The sequence below is a fragment of the Hypanus sabinus genome, chromosome 21 (assembly GCF_030144855.1).
Source record: "Hypanus sabinus isolate sHypSab1 chromosome 21, sHypSab1.hap1, whole genome shotgun sequence".
Lineage (NCBI taxonomy): Eukaryota > Metazoa > Chordata > Chondrichthyes > Myliobatiformes > Dasyatidae > Hypanus > Hypanus sabinus.
Window position 1 is genome coordinate 44,403,523 of NC_082726.1, and position 24,257 is coordinate 44,427,779.

Here is a 24,257-nt window from a genome sequence, read left to right on the forward strand (position 1 = left end):
GAAACTCCAAGGAATACAGATCCCAATACAACTCCACTTGTATTGAATTTTGAGATGGCTGATGAGTCCTGTGCAGGATCCACCAGCAGTCACTCAGATGAAGCAGGCGGGACAGACTTGACCAACATGTCACTGACTTAACCAACAAGGCAAAAACCACTGCTTTCATTTAAAAGCGATGTCAAGTGCGAGTTTATGTAAAAATATGCACAACTGAAATTGTTTATGCTTAAATCTGCTAAATAGTTCAGCAATGACTTTCAGCAATTCTGGTTTGCATTGAGTGATGTTACAGTTAATGGAATTGTTATGGTACTGCATAATCAGATATAATGCTAAATATTTGCTATCTGTTCTAGTTGAGCACAATCTATTAATCAAAGTTCCTTTGCTATCTTGGTGGTCCTACAGATTCTCATTACATAAAAATGCTAAACACAGTATACAATGTGTTGGGGTAAGTTTCATCAGGTAATATCCCTGCAGGAGTACCATAACTAAAAGCAAACCTGTGATATACATCTCCAATGGAATCCCAGTTAGCAATTCCAGAATCAGAATGAAGGTTATTGTCACTGACTTATATGGTGAAATTTATTGTTTTGCAACAGCAGTACCACGCAAAAATATAAAATTACTATATAAATAGAGCAAAAAATGGAACACATTCAGCTTTTTAACTTCTCTTCAGTATGTTGCCATCAGTCTGATAATGACTTAATGCAAGTATTTGTGCAAACAGAAAACCCTCATGTACGTATTCTCGCTCCTTTTTTCGCATTGGGCAGCAATTTTGCAGTTTCTGCAGCACCTGACTTTTTTTTTTATGAGGCCAGGTTGCTGGCTCAACCCAGCACTGTTGGGAAGTGTGCAAGGAGGCAGGTGTTCGAACTCTGGAGCTTCACTTCAAAGTCTGGTGCTGATGCCACTACACCACCCGCTGGCTTACATATACACCAGCATTACAAGGATTAATTGTTAATGTTAATTGGACTAATTCCTCTATTTAAACAATATACATGCATAAAGATATACATTATTGTTATTTAAATAGATGATTTAATTGAACTAATACATTGGGATTAAAGCTGTTTCATGTAAAACAATATTCAAAGGCAAGCTCTACTTGTTCAATCTAAAACTGTCCCATTAACTTATCTTGTTACAAAACAAATGTTTCCCATTGACTGGAAGATATGATGGAAGTGGCAGATTTCTCTGACTTAGAAAACAAGTGTGAGTGTTCAATTAAATCGTGGACTGCCAGTGACCTGATATGAATCTTAGCAATTACAACCAAATAAAGGTGGTTAAAACTACCTTTTCTCCTTTGGCGCCTGCCCGACCCATTTCACCAGGCTCTCCCTGTATGTGTAGGGGGAGAACAAAAGTTCAAATGTATCAGTGAGAAGAAGCTAGTAGTAGTCACAACCTTACATGCTGGGGCTCGTGCAATGACTGTTTCCAATCAACATACTTGGCTACTCTATTGATTACTGCATAGAAAGTACACTGATCTACACCTTGCCCTCCCCACAGAAATACCCTCCTGCACGAATATATAAATAACAATCCTTTTACAACGCACTTGAAGTACAAGTGTGTTGGGTGCAGAGCCTCTATTAGGTCAAAAATGGATTCCATTGTTCACTGCTTTCCTGATGTAGAAATTGCCAGTTTCTCACGAGAACTTGAAGCAATCCTCCTCCCAGAACTGGGGTGCAGTAGCAGCTAAAACTGAAAATAATTGTCATGGGATCAAAATGGAAACTTTTTTTGACTAATTTATAATTTCACACCATTGATTCAGAGTGGAAAAGATGACTGCATGGAGCAGGGGCTCTTATTGTGTCAGATTTATATTTTTACTGGGGAAATTATCACTTCAGTTCTGTAGTCAAACTGCAGATCAGAATAGATCTCCAAGAAGAAAATGTTCTGTAATAGAACCAGGAAGAACTAATGTCTCTCCGACTGGATTCTCTCTACCATTCCTTCCCACTCCCTGCTTTCCTGAACACCCTCAGCACTCCTCCTTGCTACAACTCCCTAGGAGGTGACCAGCCTTCCCTCAGACCCCATTTTATTTCTATAATGGCTAATGGGGTGGCAGGTTCAAATTCAATACAGGTTCCCACCAAGCATTAAGGTCTGTACCCAACTGGTAACTGAACATGAAAAAATCTTTCAGCTTTATGATTAGCTAGTTCCTATAACCTCACACCTCCACAGGCTATGTCCATTGAAAAACTGCTTAAATGCAACATGTATTTGTCTTGTTGATCTAACTGTTCTTAGTTTTCATCATTGTTTAATTTGGCTATACTCAGCAATACCAGCCTCTACGTTATTAAAATTGCTTAACTCATATTACTGGATTGATCATTATTTCTTACCAGTTGAAAAATAAGCTCAACTGTACCACTTAAGCAAAAACATCACAAAGGTATGGCTCAAAACAGTTCTAGGCAATGTGAAAGCTGCATTTTTTTCCATCAGAAGCATAATTACCAAGCAACCAGATCTGGGAAACAATTTTAGTGCATTTGTGTTTCAGAAAAAAGTGTTTGAGCACAGTCAACATTTCATTATACACCCTCCTGGAGCCCATATAAATCCTAATTATACTAAAACAGGAAAATTCTATAGTTACACAACTGTAAAAGGTCTCTTCTATTAAAGTTTACTTTTGTGTGACATTCATAAGTTTGATTCAAACCAGTAGTAGAACCGTGGAAAGGTTAAACGATTTAGAAAAGCAAACTGAGACAAAATAGATTAAGATAGGGGCAACCCAGATTTGAGATAAAAAGAAGAGAAACATGGCTCCGTTACCTTTTGCCCGACTTCTCCTCGGTCGCCCTGTTAACACAAATGGGAAAATCAAAAGCAAAGCAGAGATAAGTCACTTTATATAATGCAGGAAAAAGAATGAGGTCAGCTAATGTTTCATATGTACTGTGTAGTTTAGTGTCCTCCAAACAGATCTGAAATAACATACACGCACAGTTGACAGCTGAAACTTTACTTAACCATCCTGAAAGTGTTAAAAATACGAACTTAACAGCCTTGAAATGAAAGATAACCTGAAGCCTGTTACCAGTTCATTAGGTGAAAATGGAAGGCTTCTAACGATAGTGTAACTAATTGCGCTTGACAACTGTAACCATTCTTTGTTAAGAAATGTTATTTTCTATTAAAAGCAGATGTCTCAGTGCTTCCTCATAATAATATGCAATTAATCGCTGTTAATAGATTGACATTCTGAGACGATGGAGGGCGCACAGATTTATCCTCCACATTTACCTTTCGGCCCACAGATCCTGGCAGTCCTGCTGGACCAGGAAGCCCTAATTCACCCACCTCTCCCTGAGGAAAAGAAGAGAAAAGAAACTGATAGAAGAACAAGAAGCACAAATGAGAACATGCAGCAAAAAGACTGGTCGACTATAGAAACAGAGAGGAGGCAGGAATAATTCTAGAGAAGGGAAATAACCTCATAGAAGTTGGAATTGGAATTGGTTTATTATTGTCATATAGCATATGTACCAAAATTCAGTAAAAATCACAAGATTCTGGAATAGTTCAGAAGACCTTTGACAAGGTACTGCACATAAGGTTGCTTAACAAGAGACCATATTATTACATTAAAGATATCAGCATGCATGGAAGATTGGCTGACTGGCAGGAGGAAGAGAGTGGAAATAAAGATTGGCTGCTGGCAACTAATGGTGTTCTGCAAAGGTTGGTGTTGGGACCTCTCCTTTTCATGTTATATGTCAATGATTTGGATAACAGAATTGATGGCTTTCTGACAACAAGCTTGCTGACAATATTTAGATACTTCGCAGGGCAGATAGTGTTGTGGAAGCAGGGAGTCTGCAGAAGGACTCAGAGAGATTGACAAAATGGAAAAATAAGTGGCACATGAAATATAAGTAGTGAAGGGTATGATCATGCACTTTTGTAGAAGGAATAAAGGCACAGATCAGAAATATTGGTTTGGTTTAGATGTACCAAATAACTTGTTCTGTGCTATAAGCTCAATAAATCCAATTGGCTAATGGAGGACCAATATTCTTTGCAATTTAAAACAAAACCTTTGATCTTTTACTATTTGTGGTCCCACACTGCCCCCCCCCCCCAACAACTTGACTTTTTTCAAAGGATTTTGTAGTCACTTGGGTAGTCTGATAAAGTCCTCTCTGTAAAAACAAGGTGAAAATCATCAGAATTTAGATCCAAAGTGAAACACTACAACTGGGATTGAATGGATGATGAGACCTGATGTTTTCAGAATTAATGCAGTTCTAAAATCCAAGTACCAAAGAAAAGTATGTATTTCCTTTGATTAAAGGAATAACGGGTTGAAAATAGTTTTTTTCTGTCCCTCTTGTGAGGACAAAATATAAAGTAAAAAGGTCACTGGGTACTTGTACATTTGTGTTATTCAGTGATAATCCCAGCACAAATTAAACAAATTAGTTCCACAATGAATGGGTTTCATGCTTGGCACATTAAAGTTACTGATTAATTTTGTTTTAACCAACAACAGGCTATCACAGTACTTTGACAAGATTGCTGATACACCAACTTTAAAAAAAGACAAAATATAGAACTGTTATTTTTTAAATGGTAATTTCAAATATCATGTTACATAGAACGTGCAGCATAAGAACAAGTCATCAGCCCAGCAGATCTGCACATGTATTTAAATCCTGTACGAGCCTTCCTTATCTCTCTCCATTCACATTTCTCTCTCAAGTTTAATATCTTCAAGTGTCAATGACATGAGTTCAATCACTATAGCTGAGAAAACAAAACAAAAACTAAGAGACGTTGAAATCTGAAAAAGAAAACATAAAACAAATGCTTAAATCATTCAGCAGGTCGGGCAGATCTGTGGAATGAAAAGCAGTTCAGGGTTAAGGTTCCATGGATGCTGACCAATCCACCGAATGATCCAGCATTTTCTGTTTTTGTTTCAGTTTTCCTTCGCATTAGCAGCTAGTTCTGTTATTTATTGGCTGTAACTCCATTGCATTGCCATTATCCCCAGTGATATTAAATTTGCATCAGAATATTTGCAAAATTTCTGTTGATGCCCAGAAGCAATATAGCTACTAAAATAATTTAATGTTTAACCATGCACATTCTTTACACTGCAGCAGGCAATTAAATTAAAAGATTTCATTTGCACGTGCATGGCAAAGCATCTGAGATATGTGAGGGATGCAGTTTCCATCAGGGCACTTTACAAAGAAAAAGATGACTGTCCATATTTGTTGTCTGTGGCCGGGTCTGTGTAAACAATTATTTTTCTAATTGTGAGGTTAGACATTCTACGCCTCAGTTTTACTGCCCTGTGCATTAAGAGAGGGTTTACAGATTATTTGTTTAGAACTTAAACAGTCAAAGAACAACTCAAGTGCATAATGACACCGTGAAGGTCCATTGACAGGTATAAAATTACATGGCCAACTACACAAGCCAAATGTTTCCAGTTGAAAAAAATACTTGCAGAAACTCAAGGGACTGTAGAGAACTGGAGACTGGTTTCCATTTTTACAACGGGTGCAGCTCAAACATTGGAATATCCTGTTTCATTTTAAACATCCTGCTAAATTCTGGTAGGAGATGCTGCATGAGACTGTCCACTGAGGAGAGAGGTGATGATATAATCTTTAGCCAAAGGGTGGTGAATTTGCGGAATCTGTTGCCACATGCAGCTGTGCAGGCCAGGTCATTGGGTGCGTTTAAGGCAGAGATTGATAGGTTCTTGATTGGACATGGCATCAAAGGTTACGGGGAGAAGGCCATGAAGTGGGGTTGAGAAGGAGAAAAAAAAAAGATGAGTCAGCCATGATTGATTGGCACAGGACACTTGATGGGCCAGATGGCCTAATTCTGCTCCTATGTTTTATGGCCTTGTATGGAGTGGGTTATGAAGAGGAGGGGGCATTCCTGGTTTCTGAGGATAATTTTTATTTGCTTTCTAAAAACAGTGCAGCAATTCATGGCAGTTGAGTAAATTTGAAACTTTCTGTAGCTTCTAAGACTGGTTCTGCATAAAGCCCAGAAGAAGCATTAACCACCCTTGGGAAATACAGCTCCACATGTACTTCAAGCTAATGCCCTTACCACTTAGGACTTTGGCTGGTCCTCTGCGGTCACCCATCTTCATTACAAGAGTGGATCAAGTCTAGAACCTTATTGATGGGCTGTTATAGACATTAGGTTTTATTCTGTGAAACCCCTCCAAAGGTGGGGGGGGGGGGGAAGGAGACCTCTACATTGGGAGGAGGAGATATGAACAACTGGCAAAAAAAGTGGAGAAATGAAGAAAAGATGAAGTGAAAAAAAGATAAAGTAAAGCAAGAAACCAAATGTTCACGTAAATCAGCATCAAGTACTAAATACAATTAATGGATGTTGAATCAAGTCAAATCGCTTTTTATTGTCATTTCAACCATACCTGCTGGTACAGTACACAGTAAAAATGAAACAACGTTCCTCCAGGACCATGGTGCTACACGAAACTACACAAAACTACACTTGACTAGTGAAACAACACAAAACTACATTAAACTACAGACCTACACAGGACCACATAAAGTGCCCAAAACAGTACAATAATTAATAAACAAGACAATAGGCATAGTAAAGGGCAAATTATAGTCTGATAATAAATGGTGTAAATGTAAATGTCAGAAAAAGTTATGAACCAGGGTTATACAAGGCTGGAGGCACATACAACTCATCAAAACATAGACAAGGAATCTAGACAGGGCTAAATGAGGAGGTGCATTGTGTGCCCAATGGGTTTCAAACTACACAGAAATCTCAGCAATGATACAGCTGCACAGATACACTGGAAATTGGCAGTGCCTATGCTCTACACAAGCCTTTTCCCACTTCACTATATCTACAGTCCAACCAGCCAACAGACAAGCTGCCGCTGTGCTTCAAAGGTAAATACAAATGGCAGAAAATCAGTGCCAATGTCTATTGAGAGAGATGATTAGGCGATTACTGTCTTGAAGAGTGTCTCCAAAATGAAAATCATGAAGCCAAAGAGATGCTGGAAATCTGGAGTAACATATAAAATTTTGGAAAATCTCAGGTCAGGCAGCAATCATGGGAAAATTGAACAGCTGAGGCTTCGGGATAAGACCCTTTGTCAGAAGTAATTTTCATCTTGTGTTTTTGGTAAAATGTTTTCTTAAGAATGGGGGGAAAAGCACTGCACATTTTGGTTTACAAATTGCCTGTTCAGTTGTGGTAAATTATTCAGATTTAAATAAGGAATTGCTCTCACTAATGGCACTAATACCAATAAATCTACCTCAATTTCTTTTGAAGACTGATATGTTCCTGCCGACCTGTTTCAACATCCCTGAGGAGTCCATATTCTAAGTGCTAAAACAAAACCCAAGGAGTAACAAACACAGCTGAGAATCTAATGTGCTGCATAGAATAAAATACTTTCAATTACCCAGCCTTACCTTCCTTCCCTGACATTCTTCCCTTGCTTTTTTCTCATTTTCCTCACATTCTTTCAGTTCCTCTTCCCACGTTGTCTTTCCTTTTTGTTTCTCTTACTCACTTATCATCTGTTTCCCTCTCACCTCCTTTTCTCCCCTGCTCTCTTTCTATCTTTTTCTTTATCCCCTCTTCTTTCTTCCACTGAAGAATTCTCCCTTGCCGTCTGGAGAATCTATCTGCCTTAATTTTCCAGCACCAACATCTTTATTAGCAAGTTGCAAAGGTTTATCGCATTAAGGATGACCATGTCTTTTTGCAATGAATAGTTCTGTGTTATCAAAAATAATAAATAGTTTTAGAACATCAGGACTAGATGGCAGAGGCTGGATTATTTTGGCAAGGCAATTTAGTCGGCATTGGTGAGTTGGGCTGAAGGGTCTGTTTCCGTTTTGTAGGATTCTGTGAATCTTCTCCTTGCTGTAGAGAATGTGTACTTTTGGCAATACGCTATAAACCTGGAGAGTATGATGCCCACATACTCAGTCAAAACTCCCCATCCTTCCCGCCTTCTAAACTCAACAAGCTGGTAGATGTTTAAAAGCTGAGCCAAAGAATGATGTTACAGTTCAGTTACAGAGCAGCTCACAGGGCTGATAACATGCCCAAATCTTACATTTTTCAACCCTACAAATGCACAAATATTAAAAACCTAGATCCTTAACTTGCCTTATCCTTAACATCAAAATCCACACTAATTCCAATGAGGAATGAATCCAGTTTGGCTCAGAAGCTTTAAGTTGTGTAACAGAAGTAAATTGAGTTTGCCACTTTGGTCAGGGAGCTAACTGATGAAAGCAGTTTTGAGTATTGAGGTTAGAACAATATTAATAACAGCACTACAACTGGTTTGCTTTACAGCTCTGTTTATAATAAGCCAGAATAATTAATGTGAAAGAACCAACACATTTTAAGTGGTTTACTCATAGTCTGGAAATAGTTCAAGCTGATATAATCAACTAAATTCCCAGACAGTACTTTTGGACTAAAATTGTGTAGAAATGGATGCCATTCAAATCCTAAAAGTTTTAACTTTTAAAATTGCTGAGACCAAGTGTACTTCTGATCATTCCCAATGTACAAGGACAAATCAGTCATGAGATTCAAGAGTGTTTAATGTCATTTCCTGTACACCAGAGTAAGGAGAACGAATTAATTTTTGCTCTGGATCTGATGCAGCACAAAAATAAACCACAAATGATAAAGAACACAATAATAACACAACAACTATGAAGACAAAAGATAGCTCATATACATAACGTGATTGTGTATCCATAAAGTGACATTAAGATGAGTGATAGGAAATAATAATGCAATGGTGGAGTTAGTGGGTGAAGGTGTTGATCAGCCTTAATACTTTAGGAAAATAACTTCTAAGTCTGTTAGTCCAAAATATTGGTATTGTTATTGTTACAAAGATCAGAGTTAATACGAACCATGTCTTGTAGTACAGCTTTATTTGTTGCTTTTGGACACTTTTTATAGCAGTAGAAGCAACCAACAAGTCAAGAATGTGCTGCTTTGTATTCTTCTGGAGAGTTAAGTACAGCTGTGGTCTGTGAGTGGTGTGGGTGGTACAGGAAAGCTCTGGAGATCAGTGTGTGGATGGGTGTTCTGCTACGGCACGTCAGGGTTCCCGCCATCATCTGTGGGGGGTTCGCAGGAGGCCGGGCTATTGTCCTCGAGACTAGGAGGCTGACCAACATCATCATGGGAGGGTTTAGTGTCCCAGGAATCCAGCCAGCCATGTGAGGGTTTCCAGCAATGTCGAGACGCTCAGGAGACTGACCAGACAAACTGCCGAAGTGGAACTTGGGAAAATAGCCTCAAGATGCTGAGGCTATGGTGGTCAGAACACACAGTAAAAGGGAGATCATATAGCACCATAGCATAGTGGTTCGCACAGCACTTTACAGTCCAGGTGACCTGGGTTCAACTCCCGTCGCTGCTTGTAAGGAGTTTATACATTCTCCCCGTGATCATGTGGATTTCCTCCGGGTGCTCCAGTTTCCTCCGCCTTCCAAAGAAATACTGGTTGGTTGGTTAATTCGTCATTTTAAATTGTTCTGTGATTAGGCGCAGATTAAATCCGGGGATTGCTGGGCGGCGAGGCTCAAAGGGCCAGAAGGGCCTAATCCATACGGTATCTCAATAAATAGATTTTGTAAAAAGCTCCATCACAATTAATGCACAGGAAATAATGTTATCATCTACGCCCCTAATGTAAAGGTTAGATGGATCTCAAAAGTAACTCCTGGTCTCTTATGTTGATTCAAACTCCAATCAGTAATATGCAATCTAACTTTTAAATATTTACACCTCTTTATCAATGATAACTCCTCACCTCCAGACCAAGCAGGAATGGACAGTAAATCCTGGCCTTTCCATCCCCAAGATGAGACGACTGTCTGCAGTCAAATCTTGAGAGTCGATTGCCTGCAGAGTCTCTGACTCTGTTTGGAATTAAGTTAGTCCCTGACACAGGATTTACAGCTTTACAACGTCTTTAAAACATTGCTATGCTTCATTTTGATGTAGCTTTTTTTTGCTGTTCTACTGCAGACCTATTACAGAAACTCTCGCACTGTTATTCGGATAGTTGACAGAGACACAAAAATGAATCTAATTTCTAAGCAGCCATTGAAGGAAGTGGCTACAAATTTTGAGGCCCGTGCTGACAGCAGGTTCACGTTAATCCTTTGAAGTTGGGTTAATGCCAAGAATGATTTTCAGGAAGAGCATGCAGAGTATTGGTCTAGACATGTTCGTCGCGACCACATCTGCCTGTGTTACCTGGTGTTCATTATGCCAACCATACTTAGTGAACCATATTGACTCGTGAAGTGAGCCTCTCACTAATCCCAACTTCAATGCACCTTCCTTTGTGCAGATGAAGCACCACAAGATTCTGTAAAAGCAAATTCCCACAGTTGTAAAGAAGTTTATCCAACCTTTCTTCCTGGGAGCCCTGGCATTCCGGGTTTTCCCTGAAGTCCTGTCATTCCTTTATCCCCCTGAAACAAAAATCCAAGTCAATTTACTTCTATACTTTAGAAGAAATGCTTTGGTTTCATATCACCCCAGTTTATTTTTCATTTTAAAGAGTGTTTGTAGCTTGAAACATCACTATTGATGCAAGAGTTATTAGAGTGTAACACTGATCAACAGAAGTTAAGTAAAAAATCCCTTCAGTACGTAAACAATGTCTTCCTGTAAAACCATTTCTCTCTTGGCAACATCCTGCAGCTCCATTTCCTGATCTGATTTGCTCCGTGTGTCCCAGTGTTGGCTAGTTTATTGCAGTTGTCTGTTTAAGATTAGAGCACAGAGATCCTGAGGGAGGCTCTGTAAGAGAGTACCAATAAAGAAATACATCTCAATGGCTTAACATCTAGTGTGTGTCGCCCTCTCAATGGTTTAACACCTGAACTGACAATTGATTCCTCATGACTGCAATGCTCCATCACTTTGTCTTCAGATGCCTTGGCTCCCTTCAGCTCTAAATCTCTCGGTTAACCCACATAAGCAGCTCCTTAAAATCTCCATCTTTGATCAAGGTGTTGCATTGGGGCCTAATGTGGATCAATCCATGCTTCTTTCACCAAGATCTGGTTCTGGTTTGGATTCAAATTTTGCTCTTAAGATGTATTGGGATGTTTTACTCCATGAAAGATAACCTTGCACCCAGATTAACAGATGGAGAATGAAAAACAATTTGAATATTTAAGACTGGTATTTATTTTAAGAAATGCACTGGGATCAAATAATCAAAGTATATTCCTCAAAATTTGTACCCCTTCTAAAAATTAGTCTTTGCACAAACAACATTACATTTTCTTTATAATGCTAAAAAACTGCCCCAGGGATCTTGTACATGAAAAAGTTTGCCTTGTGTGCTCATTGATAATTCAAATTATGCATTTTATCTGTAGAACTACTTAGATTTCCAACCTCAAGTCATAATGCCACAGAAACACTCCCTTTTGGACCATCAAGTCTGTGATAAGCATCAAGCATCTTTTTACACTAACCTTACACTAATCATGTTTCATTCTCCCAAACATCCCTTCAAATCTCGCCAGATATTTATTACATGTTTATTTTCAAAGCCCAGAGAAAGTTTGAGCTTAATCATTGTACTTAAAATGGCCTGTGTGACTGGATAAGATTTAGCTTTACAAAGGGGAATGACTTTATGATACGATTTTAAACCTCAGACAGTCTGCTCTGTGTCTGCCTCTGAAGCACTGGGGTGATTTCCACAATGCTCTAATGTTTATATCTGCAATGATTCATCAGAGGATGATCAGTCAGTTGGGAGCTGGCTCCTAGTCACAACTTTTAATTGTTCCCATATTTGTAATTAAAGGTATTTGTAATTTTTATTTTCATAACTAATTGGAAATTTATCCTACATTTAACATTCAAAATAGGCAATCCAGTCATTCATTTCATTACCAGTTTGGGATTTCATGTAGAAATATCAGGTATTATATCAAACATCAAATTTCAAAATTTCTTCACCACTCTACGGAATTTCGGGAGATTTTGGGTCAGGAAAGATCAATGCCCAATTGACGAGAAGCCTGTCCTTGACTCGGGAACTGAGGAAATCAAATCAGGCATTTTCAGTGACAATGTTCAGTGACCTTGCAGCCATATTGTGACTTCTTGTTTCCTTTATAATCAATCAAAACAGATAAGCCACTGGTTTCAACAATAGTGTGATATGGTGCTAAATACTGCCAAGACGGTTTGCTGTCAGAGACATTATTGGATTAGTGGGCCTTTAAAATTTGGTACAAACTTCTAATGCTCCTTTTGATTGAGCTATTCTCATGAAGAGTTCCCCTTTAACCTTCCTCTTCCTCTTGTGTTTGGATTAACCCCTACACTTGAGCACCCCACCTTCTCCCTGAGGAACTAATTATCTGACTTTGCCAAAGATGAAATGTCATTTCCTAAACACACAATAACAATTCACACCTTTTGGAGTTGTCCCCGAGGAAATCCTCAATCATCCAATGCATTAGAAGCAAAAAGAACTATTTCAAACTTTTATCAGTGTCTTTCTGAATCTACTTTCTGTACAATCTCTGTCAATGTTTTACAGAAATCTTATATGACAAAAACAGACCATTCGGTCCAACTTCTCCCGTGCAGCTGCCACAACCACATCTCCACCTCAAAAGCCACATCCAGAAATCACTCCACATCTTGCAATTACTTTGCCGAACTCCAGTAATGAAAGAGGATTCGGTTTGGGACAAACTAGCTTTGGGAATAATGGCAAAACCCTGTCACTCAGACACTAGGTTCCAAGAGGCAGTTCTCTAATTCTGCTTTCAAAATATTTCCACAAGCCAGAGGAAATATGAAAAGTAGGTCTTAAATTTACCAATCCACCCAGACCTCATTAATTACATTGACTACATTGACATCGACTACGAGACATTCCTTGACCCAAATGAAGGGCAAGTTTCTTCTGCTGCTAAATGAATTCAGTTCTGTCTTTCCAGTTTTACGAGTTAACTTTTCCCGGAACTATTCTATTGCACAATCCAGATTTATCTATGGGCTCTCATGTAAACAATTAACCATGATTGTTGTCAGTTTTTTGTGCTGTCCATGGCACAACTTGTATAGGCTACTCTGCTTAACTGCCTAATTGTGTTAAAACAGGCACAAACATGAGCTGTCACCATTGCTCATTACCAAAGTATCCAATGAGCAAGCCTGTGTCAAAGTCTGGTAGGTTACAACAAAGGAAGGAGAACTGATTAAATGAGACTATAACCAAAATCCACAAACACTTTGTCTTCTACCTACCTTAGTTCCGTCTCTTCCAGGTTGTCCAGGATCTCCAGGTTTCCCCTGGAAAGAGAAGCTCTGATTTTATTCATGCCCAGAAAGCTTGCTTCATATGGGTGCTGCATGGTGAAGAGAACTGGCTATTTTTTTACATTATACAGACAAACTATGATACCATGATTGTGCTCCACGACGGGGATGTTCTCTCGCTGATCATTCTGCTTCCTCACTGTCACTCTCCTGCTTTGTCACTTTGGTATAACAAATGGTGTTTGTAGATATACACTGCCTTATACCGTGCAGGGCAGCACGGTAGCCTAACACTATTATGGCAAGCAACCCAGGATCAACTGCATCGCTGTTGTTTAGGAGTCTGTACATTCTCCCTGTGGCTGCATGGGTTTCCTCCAGAAGTCCTCCCACATTCCAAAGGAGTACAGGTTAGGATGAGTCACTTGTGTGCATGCTATGTTGGTGGCGCATTTGCATGCTGCCCCTATATTTTCAGACTGTGATGGTCATTGACGCAATGATGCATTTTACTGTGTGCTTCGATGTATATGTGACAAATAAAGCTAATTGTTAATCTCTCTTGAACGTAAAATCGTACCCGGAAGTTCTACAGTGGTAGTGCCAGCAGAGCTGCTCACTCACAACAGCGGTGACCCAGGATGCTGCCTGCGTGGTTTTGTCTCACGTTCTCCGTGTGACTGCACAGCTTTTATCCTAGAGCTCTAGTTTCCTCCCACCTCCCAAAGATGCATGCTTTGGAAATTGTCCCTAGGGTAGGTGGGGATTGAGAAGGAGGGAGGTTTGATGGGTATGTAGGAAGATAGCTTATAGGAAATGGCACTGCTCCATGAGCCGGCATGGTCAGTGCTCTAAAATGGCCTCCTGTCATGTCTAATGGAAATACAGAAATACGAAAAGTACCTTAGAAGAGATAACGGGAAGGATGATTTTAACTCAGGTTGGCAATACTTAGAGGGGAGAGAGCAATCAACAAGCAGAAAGAAATTTTAAGGCTTGAGACAGATGCTCATGGAATCAGTGATTGAGTGATTTAAATGGTAGATTGACAGATGGAAGTAGAGAGCTGCAGGGTTGTAGATTACAGTGCAGGATTAGGGAGTGTTGAAGTGAAATGGAAAATTGAAAATAAGTTTAAGGATTTGTAAGTTGAGTTATTTCCACATCAGAGCTGGTGTAGGTCAGCAAACAACAGTATAGATCTGGACTTGGAGTGCCTTATCTAAAGTTGACTTCAAATGCAAAATGCGGGAAGTTACACAGAGCTTTCAGGGACTGATATTCACAGAGGCCACAATCGTGCCAGCAATGGCCTATTCCCATCTGAACAGGACTGTAGTTACACATCAGAAACCTAGAGCAAGCAACCCCAATTGTGAACTGGAACCAGTACTAACCAATTCAGCTCTACCATATAAGCTGAAGCAGCTGTGGTTAGTGATGGATGAAAAATGGACACAATGTCTTCAATTTCTAGGGCCTCAAAGTTGTTTGTGGAATACTAATTGAACAAGTGCTATCATATGTCTGAAGGCATTCTGCCCTGATTTATTGGAGCAGTTGAATCATTTATTTTACCACAGAAAGAATGCAGTCAGGAATTGTAAGGAAACTTTTAAGCTCCCATCTATCAGTGTCTCGCCAGGAGCACAGACTCAGAAAAGACTCAATAACAAACTGTTTTAGGATTGATGCTTATTCCCCCGCTATTCTGCTATTTGTTGTCTGCACATTCCCCACCAATTGTAGATACTGTGAAATTGTAATTCAGGTAATTCACTTGTCAGCTACTGTGAACCAATGTAATTAGTACACTGAACACTCTTCAAATCATCACATTGTTTGCAAAGTCTCATAACGTCCTGGAATTGGGCACTGGGTCAATGTGAACAGCAGGAAGTCTAAAGAAGATTAATTTTTAATTTCTTTGTTACGTGCATGCCTGTTGAACATCAACACTTCAACAGGATAGCAGGGCAGTGTCCCAGGGTCAACTCTGCCTCTGTCTGGATGTTCTCCCCCGTGAATACGTGTGCTCCCTCTGAGCGCTCCGGTTTTCTCCCACATTCCAAAGACGTACAGGTTAGTAGCTTTATTAGTCACATGGGTGTAATTTAGTGGCAAGAGCTTGTTGGGCCAGAAGGGTCTGTTACTGTGCTGTAGCTCTCAATAGAATAACTTTTTTAAAAATGCAAAAACAAATACTTACAGAAGTCTGAATGAGAGAGAAAACACACAAAGCCAAAACTTACTGTTAAACCATTTGCTCCTGGCTTTCCTGAATCCCCTGGAGGTCCTTTAGGTCCTGGAGGTCCAGGTGGTCCTGGGGAGCAGTTGGCCTGTCCTTGTTCACCCTGAGTTTGGATCAAACACCATTAACATCCATGAGGACAATGCCTGCCACTTCTAACAAACAGCTTGCATTGTCAGTTCAAAGGGGAAGTAATTAATATTATTTAGAGCAGCCAATAAGCATACTGCATGACTAACGAATGGGTGGTTAGAAAGGATGAAGGAAGAAATACAGAGAAGAACAAAATGATGCCTAGCTACAGAAAAGGCATTTACCTTGAGATAGAGGCGTCTGATGAACTGGTCAGCAGGTGGTAATATTTTCAGTTGAGGTGATGTAAACTGAACAGGCATTAGCCAAGAGTTCACAGGTCAGTAAAAGCCAAGGGTCAAGAGATGGTATGTTTGGTTTGGAGGGAAAGTGGGTGAATGGAGGAGGGAGGAGGGAAAAAGACAATAATGTTGAGAAAACACAGCAGAGCTCGATGACAGAAGAAAGCCAGCAACAGAAACATTTATATGTGGGTGTGCAGTTGGTGAAAGGAAAATAAATCCAGACGTTTCATCATTTGCCAAATATTGCAGGAAAAGCAAATTAAAAGATTAAAGCAGTAAACAATTTTGTTTCACCAAAGGACTGCCCTCAGTATTCGTTGCTGGCTTTAAGAAAGAGAATTTGGACCCAGTCTTATAACAAAGTGAGCAAGGTGTACTTTCTGGAAAAAGGTCTCCTGTCATTTGCAACGTGGAATTCTCCCAAATAAATCTGAACCTCAATGATTAATAGGGTTGCCAAGCCTCCATGATTGTCCAGAAGTTTCCAGAAATTTAGGATTAATTTCCTAGATGTAGCACAGAGTAAAACTTCAGGAAGAATAGGATGGATTATTTCACACTGAAATAATAATTATTTCTTTGAAACATTAGATACTCTTTAGTTACAGAATTGGACCTAGGAATAGTGGCTAACTATTGGTCAAATATCATCCAATTGAGCAGCAGAAAGCTGTTTTCCTCCCAAAATCTCTGTAGGAAAGCGAGTCACTTGTAAGTTAAGTACAGAGAGCAACATGGGGGCAGTGTAGTTGGAAGCAGTTGCCCACATAATGAAACCTCCAGGCATATGTAAACTAGAGTTGGCAACACCTACCAATTAATGTGGAGGATAAAATAGCCCATATATAATAGGTCAGCTCATTGCGACCACATAAGTAGTCTAGGTAAGTATAAAGTGTAATGTTATAGACAAGAATTATACATTAGTCTTCAATTTGGATTGGAAATAGTCATTTTTTATTTTACGAATTTGCCCATTACAAAATCAATTCTGAACAACTGCCTTGGAACCCAAGCCACTCTGTTGTAAGACGGACCATTATGACAGTGAAAGCACTCACAAACCTTCACAGTCTGGATCTGATTTAGCCGCAGTGCTGCTAGTGAAGTCCCAGGGAACTCCTACAGAATGCAACATAGAAACTAAGTGATTCTATCCATGCACAGACAGAATCATACCTCTTCAACGGTTCAATAGATACGGCTCAGATGATAGTTCTCTTGACTCTGAGTGAAGTTATGGTGAGTTCCCACTTGACAAAATAAGCACCAACATTTACAATCCACTGAAGTGTTAAAGGAGAACTGTACTGTCAGTGGTGATTTCTTTCGGAGGAGATGTTACTTATCTGCCCTCTTGGTGGATAATAAAAGAGCTTATGGCAATATTTTGAAGAAAAAATGTTCAGGCCATTTTTTTTTAATCCCTCATCTCATAAAAAAAGATGACATTGTGGGAGCTTCCTATGTATAAATTGGCTTCTCAATTTTTATATTACAATCTTAAAATTACTTCAGGCACCCGTTTCCTCGCATATGCAAACACACTCATGAATCAATTACTTTTAGGGAACAACATTTCTTAGGGCTCTGCGATGTAAACAGTGGAATCCAACCAAACCGTAACCTATCCCTCACACTAATTAAAATAAAATGAAGCCAACCAAAATGTTTTGACAGAAATACAGAATAAACTTTTAACAGGAAAGAAAAATATAGAAAACAATGTCTGAGATACAGGAATTTAAGGAAGATCGTCAGAAAGGAATGTTTCAAATTGTTGGACAGATAGGGAAGGAAATTGATATAATGTTCCTTGAAATTTGGGAGTGTTTATGATCACAAAGTTAAAGATATCAAATTGATAAGAAATATTTTTAGAGCAGAAAATTCCCAAACTTAATAAAGATAGGTTATTCCAACTCCTGTTCCCAAAAATAATTCATTGAAGGTTCAAATCAGCATTTCTTTGATTACGTTGGCATAGTGATGGATTCTATCTTAAACTAACATTGCTTAATGCAGAAATGGGCGTTATTTGTGTCCGAATTGACACAAATAAAGTGTCTTAATGATATAGATGCAGGGTTGATGTTTCCCCCACTGGGGAATCTAGAACCAGTGGCCACAACCTCAAAATAAGGTGTTAGCTCTCCCAGACAGGAGATGAGAACTGTGAAGATTTAGTCATTGTGTATGTTTAAGGCAGATATTAATAGAATTTTAGATATTGCCGGAGTCATGGGATGTGGGGTTAGTGCAGGAAAATAGTGATAAGCTTAAAGCTTGACTAAGTTTCTACTGAATGGTAAAGTGGACATGAGTGGTGAAAGGCCCACCTCTGATTCTATTCATTAATCTCTCAAGTTCCTATGTTCTATAAGTAAGTTGTCAAAGAAAATGTCTTTCTCATTGCATCTATCATGCAATTGGAGTCCGAATTAAAGCCTTCAATGAACACCATTCTGAGTCACTGTAGAATGAAAGCTCAACTGTGAGCAACAAACAAGTCCACTTTTAACTGCCTTAAATTACCTTGACATATAAAAAACCACCCCGTGAACAGAAGTTCCACAATCCTTCTTATCGAAGCAACAAGACATGCCAGGGACATGCAGTCTGGGGTTAATTTAGACTATTTTCTACATGTCCTACTGATGGGTCTGTTCAGGATCACGAGAGACGAGACAATTCTCTTGGCTATCAACCAACCCATGAAGCAGCTTTCTGGATAGACTGGTGTTTCAAGTTCCAGTGTACCTACTGGAACTGAGACGAGCCTGAAACAGCTCATTTTCTTAATAATGGAGACACTGTTCCAACAGACAAAACACTCAATCACTATAGATGACAAACGTTTATAAGGTCTAATAAATTTTTTACTTATGTTGCTTTAATAGAAACTTCAAAATAACTATGTCTTGTGAAAACTAAATAAAACTATGACTACTTTTAATAAATAAGTGCAGTTCCAATGATAGCAATCAGTTAAATAAAGAGGGAAAAGGGTAAAACTCAACATTTAAATATGCTGCAAGTTTGCTATTATTGTCTTGTTGGCAGCCACAGAAATCTTTTCAGAATTTGTAATAGTAGTTTAGAAACCAGCTCTCTTATAGTGCTCAGTTCTAAGCACCCACTTACAATCCCAATGTGGCATTTGGTTTAATTCCTCATCAACCAGTGATAAAGTGAGAAGATTATGGGAAACTGCGGATTAATAATAAACAGAACCTTTCCCTGCCATTTTGGAAAGAGAACTGAGCCCTTTCTTTGTCACGGATGAATATAGCTGGCTGGATTTAAGTTAAATATGAATTTTAGTTTTATTCAGTTCCCTGAAGGGTGATTAAACAAATTAAAAGTCAATAAACATAGAGCTACCAGGCAGACTGTGTATCAGATCGCCTGCACCCAAGTTACTTTATACTCTGGTTTAACAAACTGCAGATGTGGAATCAGCAAGAATTGGTAGACAGTTGCACAGGTTGTTAGGGAGTATAAGAAAAACATCAGGGTGGTGGAAAGCATCAGGTCAGGAAAACCAGCAAAATTCTTCTGTTTTGAATTGTAAATAGATTATTGATAAGTTATGACTCCGCAAAAATTTCCCATGGAAAGAGCAAGCTTGTCCTCAAGTGTCCCAAACCAATGATAAAATATGAGCAGCTACTTTTTCCAGTGTAAATATTTAACCAGAGACCTGCTCCAGGAAAGCAATGAGTCATCTCAGGAACTTCCAGAAACTTAAGATCTTCCAGAAATCACATCAACTATGGATGTCTTTTAGTGGGTGATTATGCAGGGAATGAATATAAACATTTTCTTTCTTTTACAGAAAATGAGAACCGGTGGATATATAAAGCAAGATTTGTGTTGTAATCTTGATGGTATTTGCAGCAGACTCTGTTTAATGGTTTGATATATGGGCAAGTTAAATGGCTGAGTTCAGGAGATCTGTATTGTGCACATGATTATCAGTCAGAGGCCAATATAAAAATGTAACCGGTATTAGGGTCTCCAGCCTATTTTCTGTACTAATTTGAGTTATAGGCAGTAGTTTTCACAGTCGAACATTGAAGATAGTTACAGTACGAAAAACAGTAATTTTCCTCTATAAAACTAGCTTCTCAATGCCAAAAGTGAGCCAGACTGAGATATTAAGATAACCAGGATAACTTTAAATATAGGTAGATGGTGTGAAAAATTATTAATTATATAATTGGACTGTTAAGAATGAAAAATGACAACATGATTATATTTTAGGATTATAACTTTGCGCTCAACCCCTCATGTAAAATACTGATTATGAATGTTGCTTTATACAGTACCCAGTCTAATGATGCAAACAAACTTTTAGACAGATTACTCACCGTGAGTGCTGAATCTCCACGTTGGCCCTAGGAAACGGAAGAGTAATCAGATTTGCAATATCAGTACTTCATTTATATTGTACCTCTTGAGTATGGAAAAAGTTAGTGTTTTTACAGACAAAGTATTACAATCCAAGAATGGGCTATTTGATTCAATTGATTAACACTAGTATCTTTGCTCCATAAATAATGCTAGAATAAAGTTTAAACATCTTCTAATCTCAAACTTTAACTCCTTTCAAACACTATTTACCAGACACCACATAATATCACGAGTCATTATATGAAAAAATGTTTACGATCAGTGAAAATACACAGTCATAGAGAGGTGCATCATGAAGGCCTCTCGGCCCACTGAGTCACTGTCAACCACTCACTTGTACCGGTTTTGTCGCTACCTTTTGCTGAAGTGTGTGATACTTTTATCTTAATGATAGAGTCCATCAGAGTGATGTCAGACTCTCCGATGGTGTTCGGCTAGCTTCACTGGGTTCGAGTAGAAGCAGCTCATTTTGGGCTAGGCAGGAAGTGGATTTAATGTGCCAAAAGTTGTTTTTCACTTAAAAAATCACAAGAAGTGTTGAATGGTTACTAAATGTAAAAATATCAATTATTAAATATTTATTATGCTTTCAACTTAAGATATGCAGGAGTTCTTCATCTAAGGCATTTGGAAACATTAACATGTTAACCATCTAACATTTCAATAAGGGTGGAAGTCTTACATAATAGAACAGATGGACAATGCCTTCCTGTAGATATGCAGCACTGGGTGATATTTCTTAACTACGGGTTTTTATCATGAAAGTTCCCGACTGAAAGATTAACCAAAGGCAGCTGAATATTTTAAACAATGGAAACCATTTCAAAGTGTTATAGAATTGGGAGAGAAGCAAGTGTGTACTTTAAATATAAAGTACATATACCATCAGCTGATCATTTACTGTCCCTCACCTCGCCTACAGCACTTGCACGAGGCTTCTACGTTTATATTCGTAGTTAGTTTTACATCTGAGCCCAGATTTGCAAACAAATAGTTTGAAATGTCGGTAAAGCAAGCTTACCTTGTCGCCCTTTGGACCTTGTGGACCCTGTACAGACAGAAATAGTGAGCTATATCCAAATGCTACCTTGCTGAGTCAAGAAAGTTTGGTTAAGCATCATAACAGCTATGAAGCATGAAAGAACGATTAAGAGCATAAATGTATATTGTGGTGAAAGCATTTATTCTTTTGGCTTTATATGTAGATTTTAACACAAAATACTGACAGTGACCCATGTTGAAACACAAAGCATAAAGCAAAACCTGAAGCAATTTTAACAGAGTGTAGACATTCCAATAATGTAACAAAGGGCATGTAAATGCATATTAATTCTAGTACATTCAGATTGTGTAAAATTCTTAAAAAGGTACAAAATATAGATTCATAACAAGTTTTCTTTTCCATCATCCTTTTGGATGCACGGACACTGAAGGTGATGAACAAAACCCTACGCAACATCTCTTAATGATCTAGTGGAGTTGTGCTGTGAATCTGTGCACGCTTCTATAATTCATGCTTGGGTCTGCCCTCACTATGTTGCAGGATGCTGTCAAATAAAATAGGCGCAAGGTAACAGGTGTCACCTCTCGCAAGAAAGGCTGGACGATCTAACAGGCAGTTATACTTCCTTGATGTCAGCTCAGATCATTGAGTGAAAAAGTGAAATGCAAAAACAGATCAGCGTTTTCGGAATCCAGAAACACAACAAAGAGCACTGAATCTTGTTTAGGCACATGTTACGAGTGGGCTGTTCTTCCCCAGTCTTTGCAGCCACCTATTCAACTGATCGTTTCCTCCCCCTTTCCCATCAATCCAAGATTCCTGCAACCCGTAACACTGGGCCTCACAGCTTTCTCTATTTTCTCTCACTCCCTTTGATCCTTCAGCAGTGGTTCTTGGAAGAACATTTATTCTCCTGTAGTGTCACTTATTTCTCTCTCAGTCTTCTCTCTAGTAACTTAGCAGGCAGTAATTGACTATCTTATTCATCATGCTTAAAAGAAATTTGATCCCTCAGGCAGCTGTACCAGCCTTCAGAAATAAAGTGAAAAATACATAATATTAGATAGAATAGTAATTCTGACCTGGCATTATAAAAAAACAAACCAAAAAAAAACTCAAAATGATGTCCTCAAGGGCTACACAGTACATTTGAATTAGGCTTGAAGGTCCAATTTTCAACTCTTGCTATTAGGCATTCATCCAATATATCTGCATGGCAATATTAAAGCTGGAGATTGGACTTCCAATCAGTAGTCTTGCAATACACACAGAAACCAGACCAAAGTCAGCTTGTCTCTGCATTCTGTGTATCCCTGTGCAAAACCTTTGATGATTCACACACTCCAGGTAGAGTGACATTCATCCATAAATATTGAACATGATTGGCAGACACTTCACACTTCAGAAACTGCCTGAGGTGTATTTTTGATCAGTTTTCAATGCAGCATTGGAATTGCCACTTCTAGAGTTTGATATTTTCAGGAAATAATTTTGCAGCCTGTGAAAACCATTCCCATGGTCACTCTATAATGTTATGAGGACTCCTGGTCTGATTAAACTAGAGGTTGATATGTTCACAAAGTGAACTCGTTTATGAGCTGTAGTTAGACCTCAGGCAGTGGGTTAATTTTGCATTCAATTCCTCTTGCAATAAACTTCACAGTACGTTTAAAGTACTTGATCAACTGTTTTGAGATGTCCTGAGGTTATGAAAAGAACTCGTGTTATATACTTTATTCCTTCTCTTGGTTACCAAGTTAACTTTGGTTATCCAGCAACCAATTTCACCAAAAGCATATGAACTGCCCATTTACGTCACTGATATTACTGGGATTTGCCTGGAAAACAAAGCAGCTCACCAAAATGTAATTCAAAATGCAAATGCTTTGATCCTGCAGAGCAGATTTTAAATGCTAATGTTCCGAAGAATCACGAATGCAAGAAAATTTCAAGAACAGTTTGTTTTTGAGTTGGAATTTACTGTAAAAATGTAAGAATAAAAAGGAATGAACACTTTGGGAGAATGGTGAAGAGATGTTTAATGTCAAATGATGCATTAAAATCTGGTTCATGGCTCTGCTGCAGTTGAAATAAATGAAGACTTCTTCCTGAGCACAAACCTCTACGAGGAATGATTGTGAAAGAGTCATCCTGTTACTTTTAAACTGCCTGGCTTCAGAAAAACAGAAGTTAAAAATCAAACTTTTTAACACATCAAAAATGGAACAAGAAAACTTTTACCTTATAGAACAAACAAAGAGAATTACAGCGAGCATTCACTTAACAGTAATCTGTGCAATTTGTAGTGCAGTAAACATTGCAATTTGGCACCAGAGCAGAGGAATTGGCAGATGCAAGGAGATAAGGGTTCCTTTAGTTTGGAGCGTACAGCAATGAATTAAGGACCCAGAACTCGGACAGTAAAAAAATACACGCAATAGCTTGACCGTTTCTCTGGACAATGTAGAAATACCTGTGGCCATCACTGCACTGCAACCTGACTGATTCATTTTCAATTCTGAATTACAGTCGCAGTGTCTATAAAAAGTATTCATCCCACCTCTGGAATTTTTCATGGTTTAATGTTTTACAAAATTAAATCACAGTGGACTTAATTTGGCATTTTGACACTGTTCAACAAAAAATCTCTTCCGTGTCAAAGTGAAAACAAATCTCTACAAAGCGATCTAAATTAATTACAAATATAAAACAAAGTAATTGATTGCATAAGTATTCACGCCCACCCCCCTTTAAAGGATGCATCAAATCATCACCGGTGCAGCCAACTGGTTTTAGAAGTCACATAATTAGTTAAGTGCAGATCTGT

General features: G+C 38.7%; 1 protein-coding gene across 5 annotated transcripts in view; it reads right to left on the reverse strand.

Moving 5' to 3' along the window:
• col13a1 (collagen, type XIII, alpha 1) overlaps nt 1–24,257 on the reverse strand; it is a 126,223-nt gene that overhangs the window by 57,907 nt on the left and 44,059 nt on the right. For all 5 annotated transcript variants that reach the window (XM_059946425.1, XM_059946429.1, XM_059946428.1 and 2 more), the window contains exons 10-17: nt 21,449–21,475; nt 20,385–20,411; nt 17,077–17,133; nt 15,636–15,737; nt 13,372–13,416; nt 10,494–10,556; nt 2,836–2,862; nt 1,321–1,365 (exon numbers count right to left, since the gene is read on the reverse strand). In XM_059946425.1, coding sequence (XP_059802408.1) covers nt 1,321–1,365; nt 2,836–2,862; nt 10,494–10,556; nt 13,372–13,416; nt 15,636–15,737; nt 17,077–17,133; nt 20,385–20,411; nt 21,449–21,475 — 393 coding nt within the window. The remainder of the gene's footprint in view (nt 1–1,320; nt 1,366–2,835; nt 2,863–10,493; nt 10,557–13,371; nt 13,417–15,635; nt 15,738–17,076; nt 17,134–20,384; nt 20,412–21,448; nt 21,476–24,257) is intronic.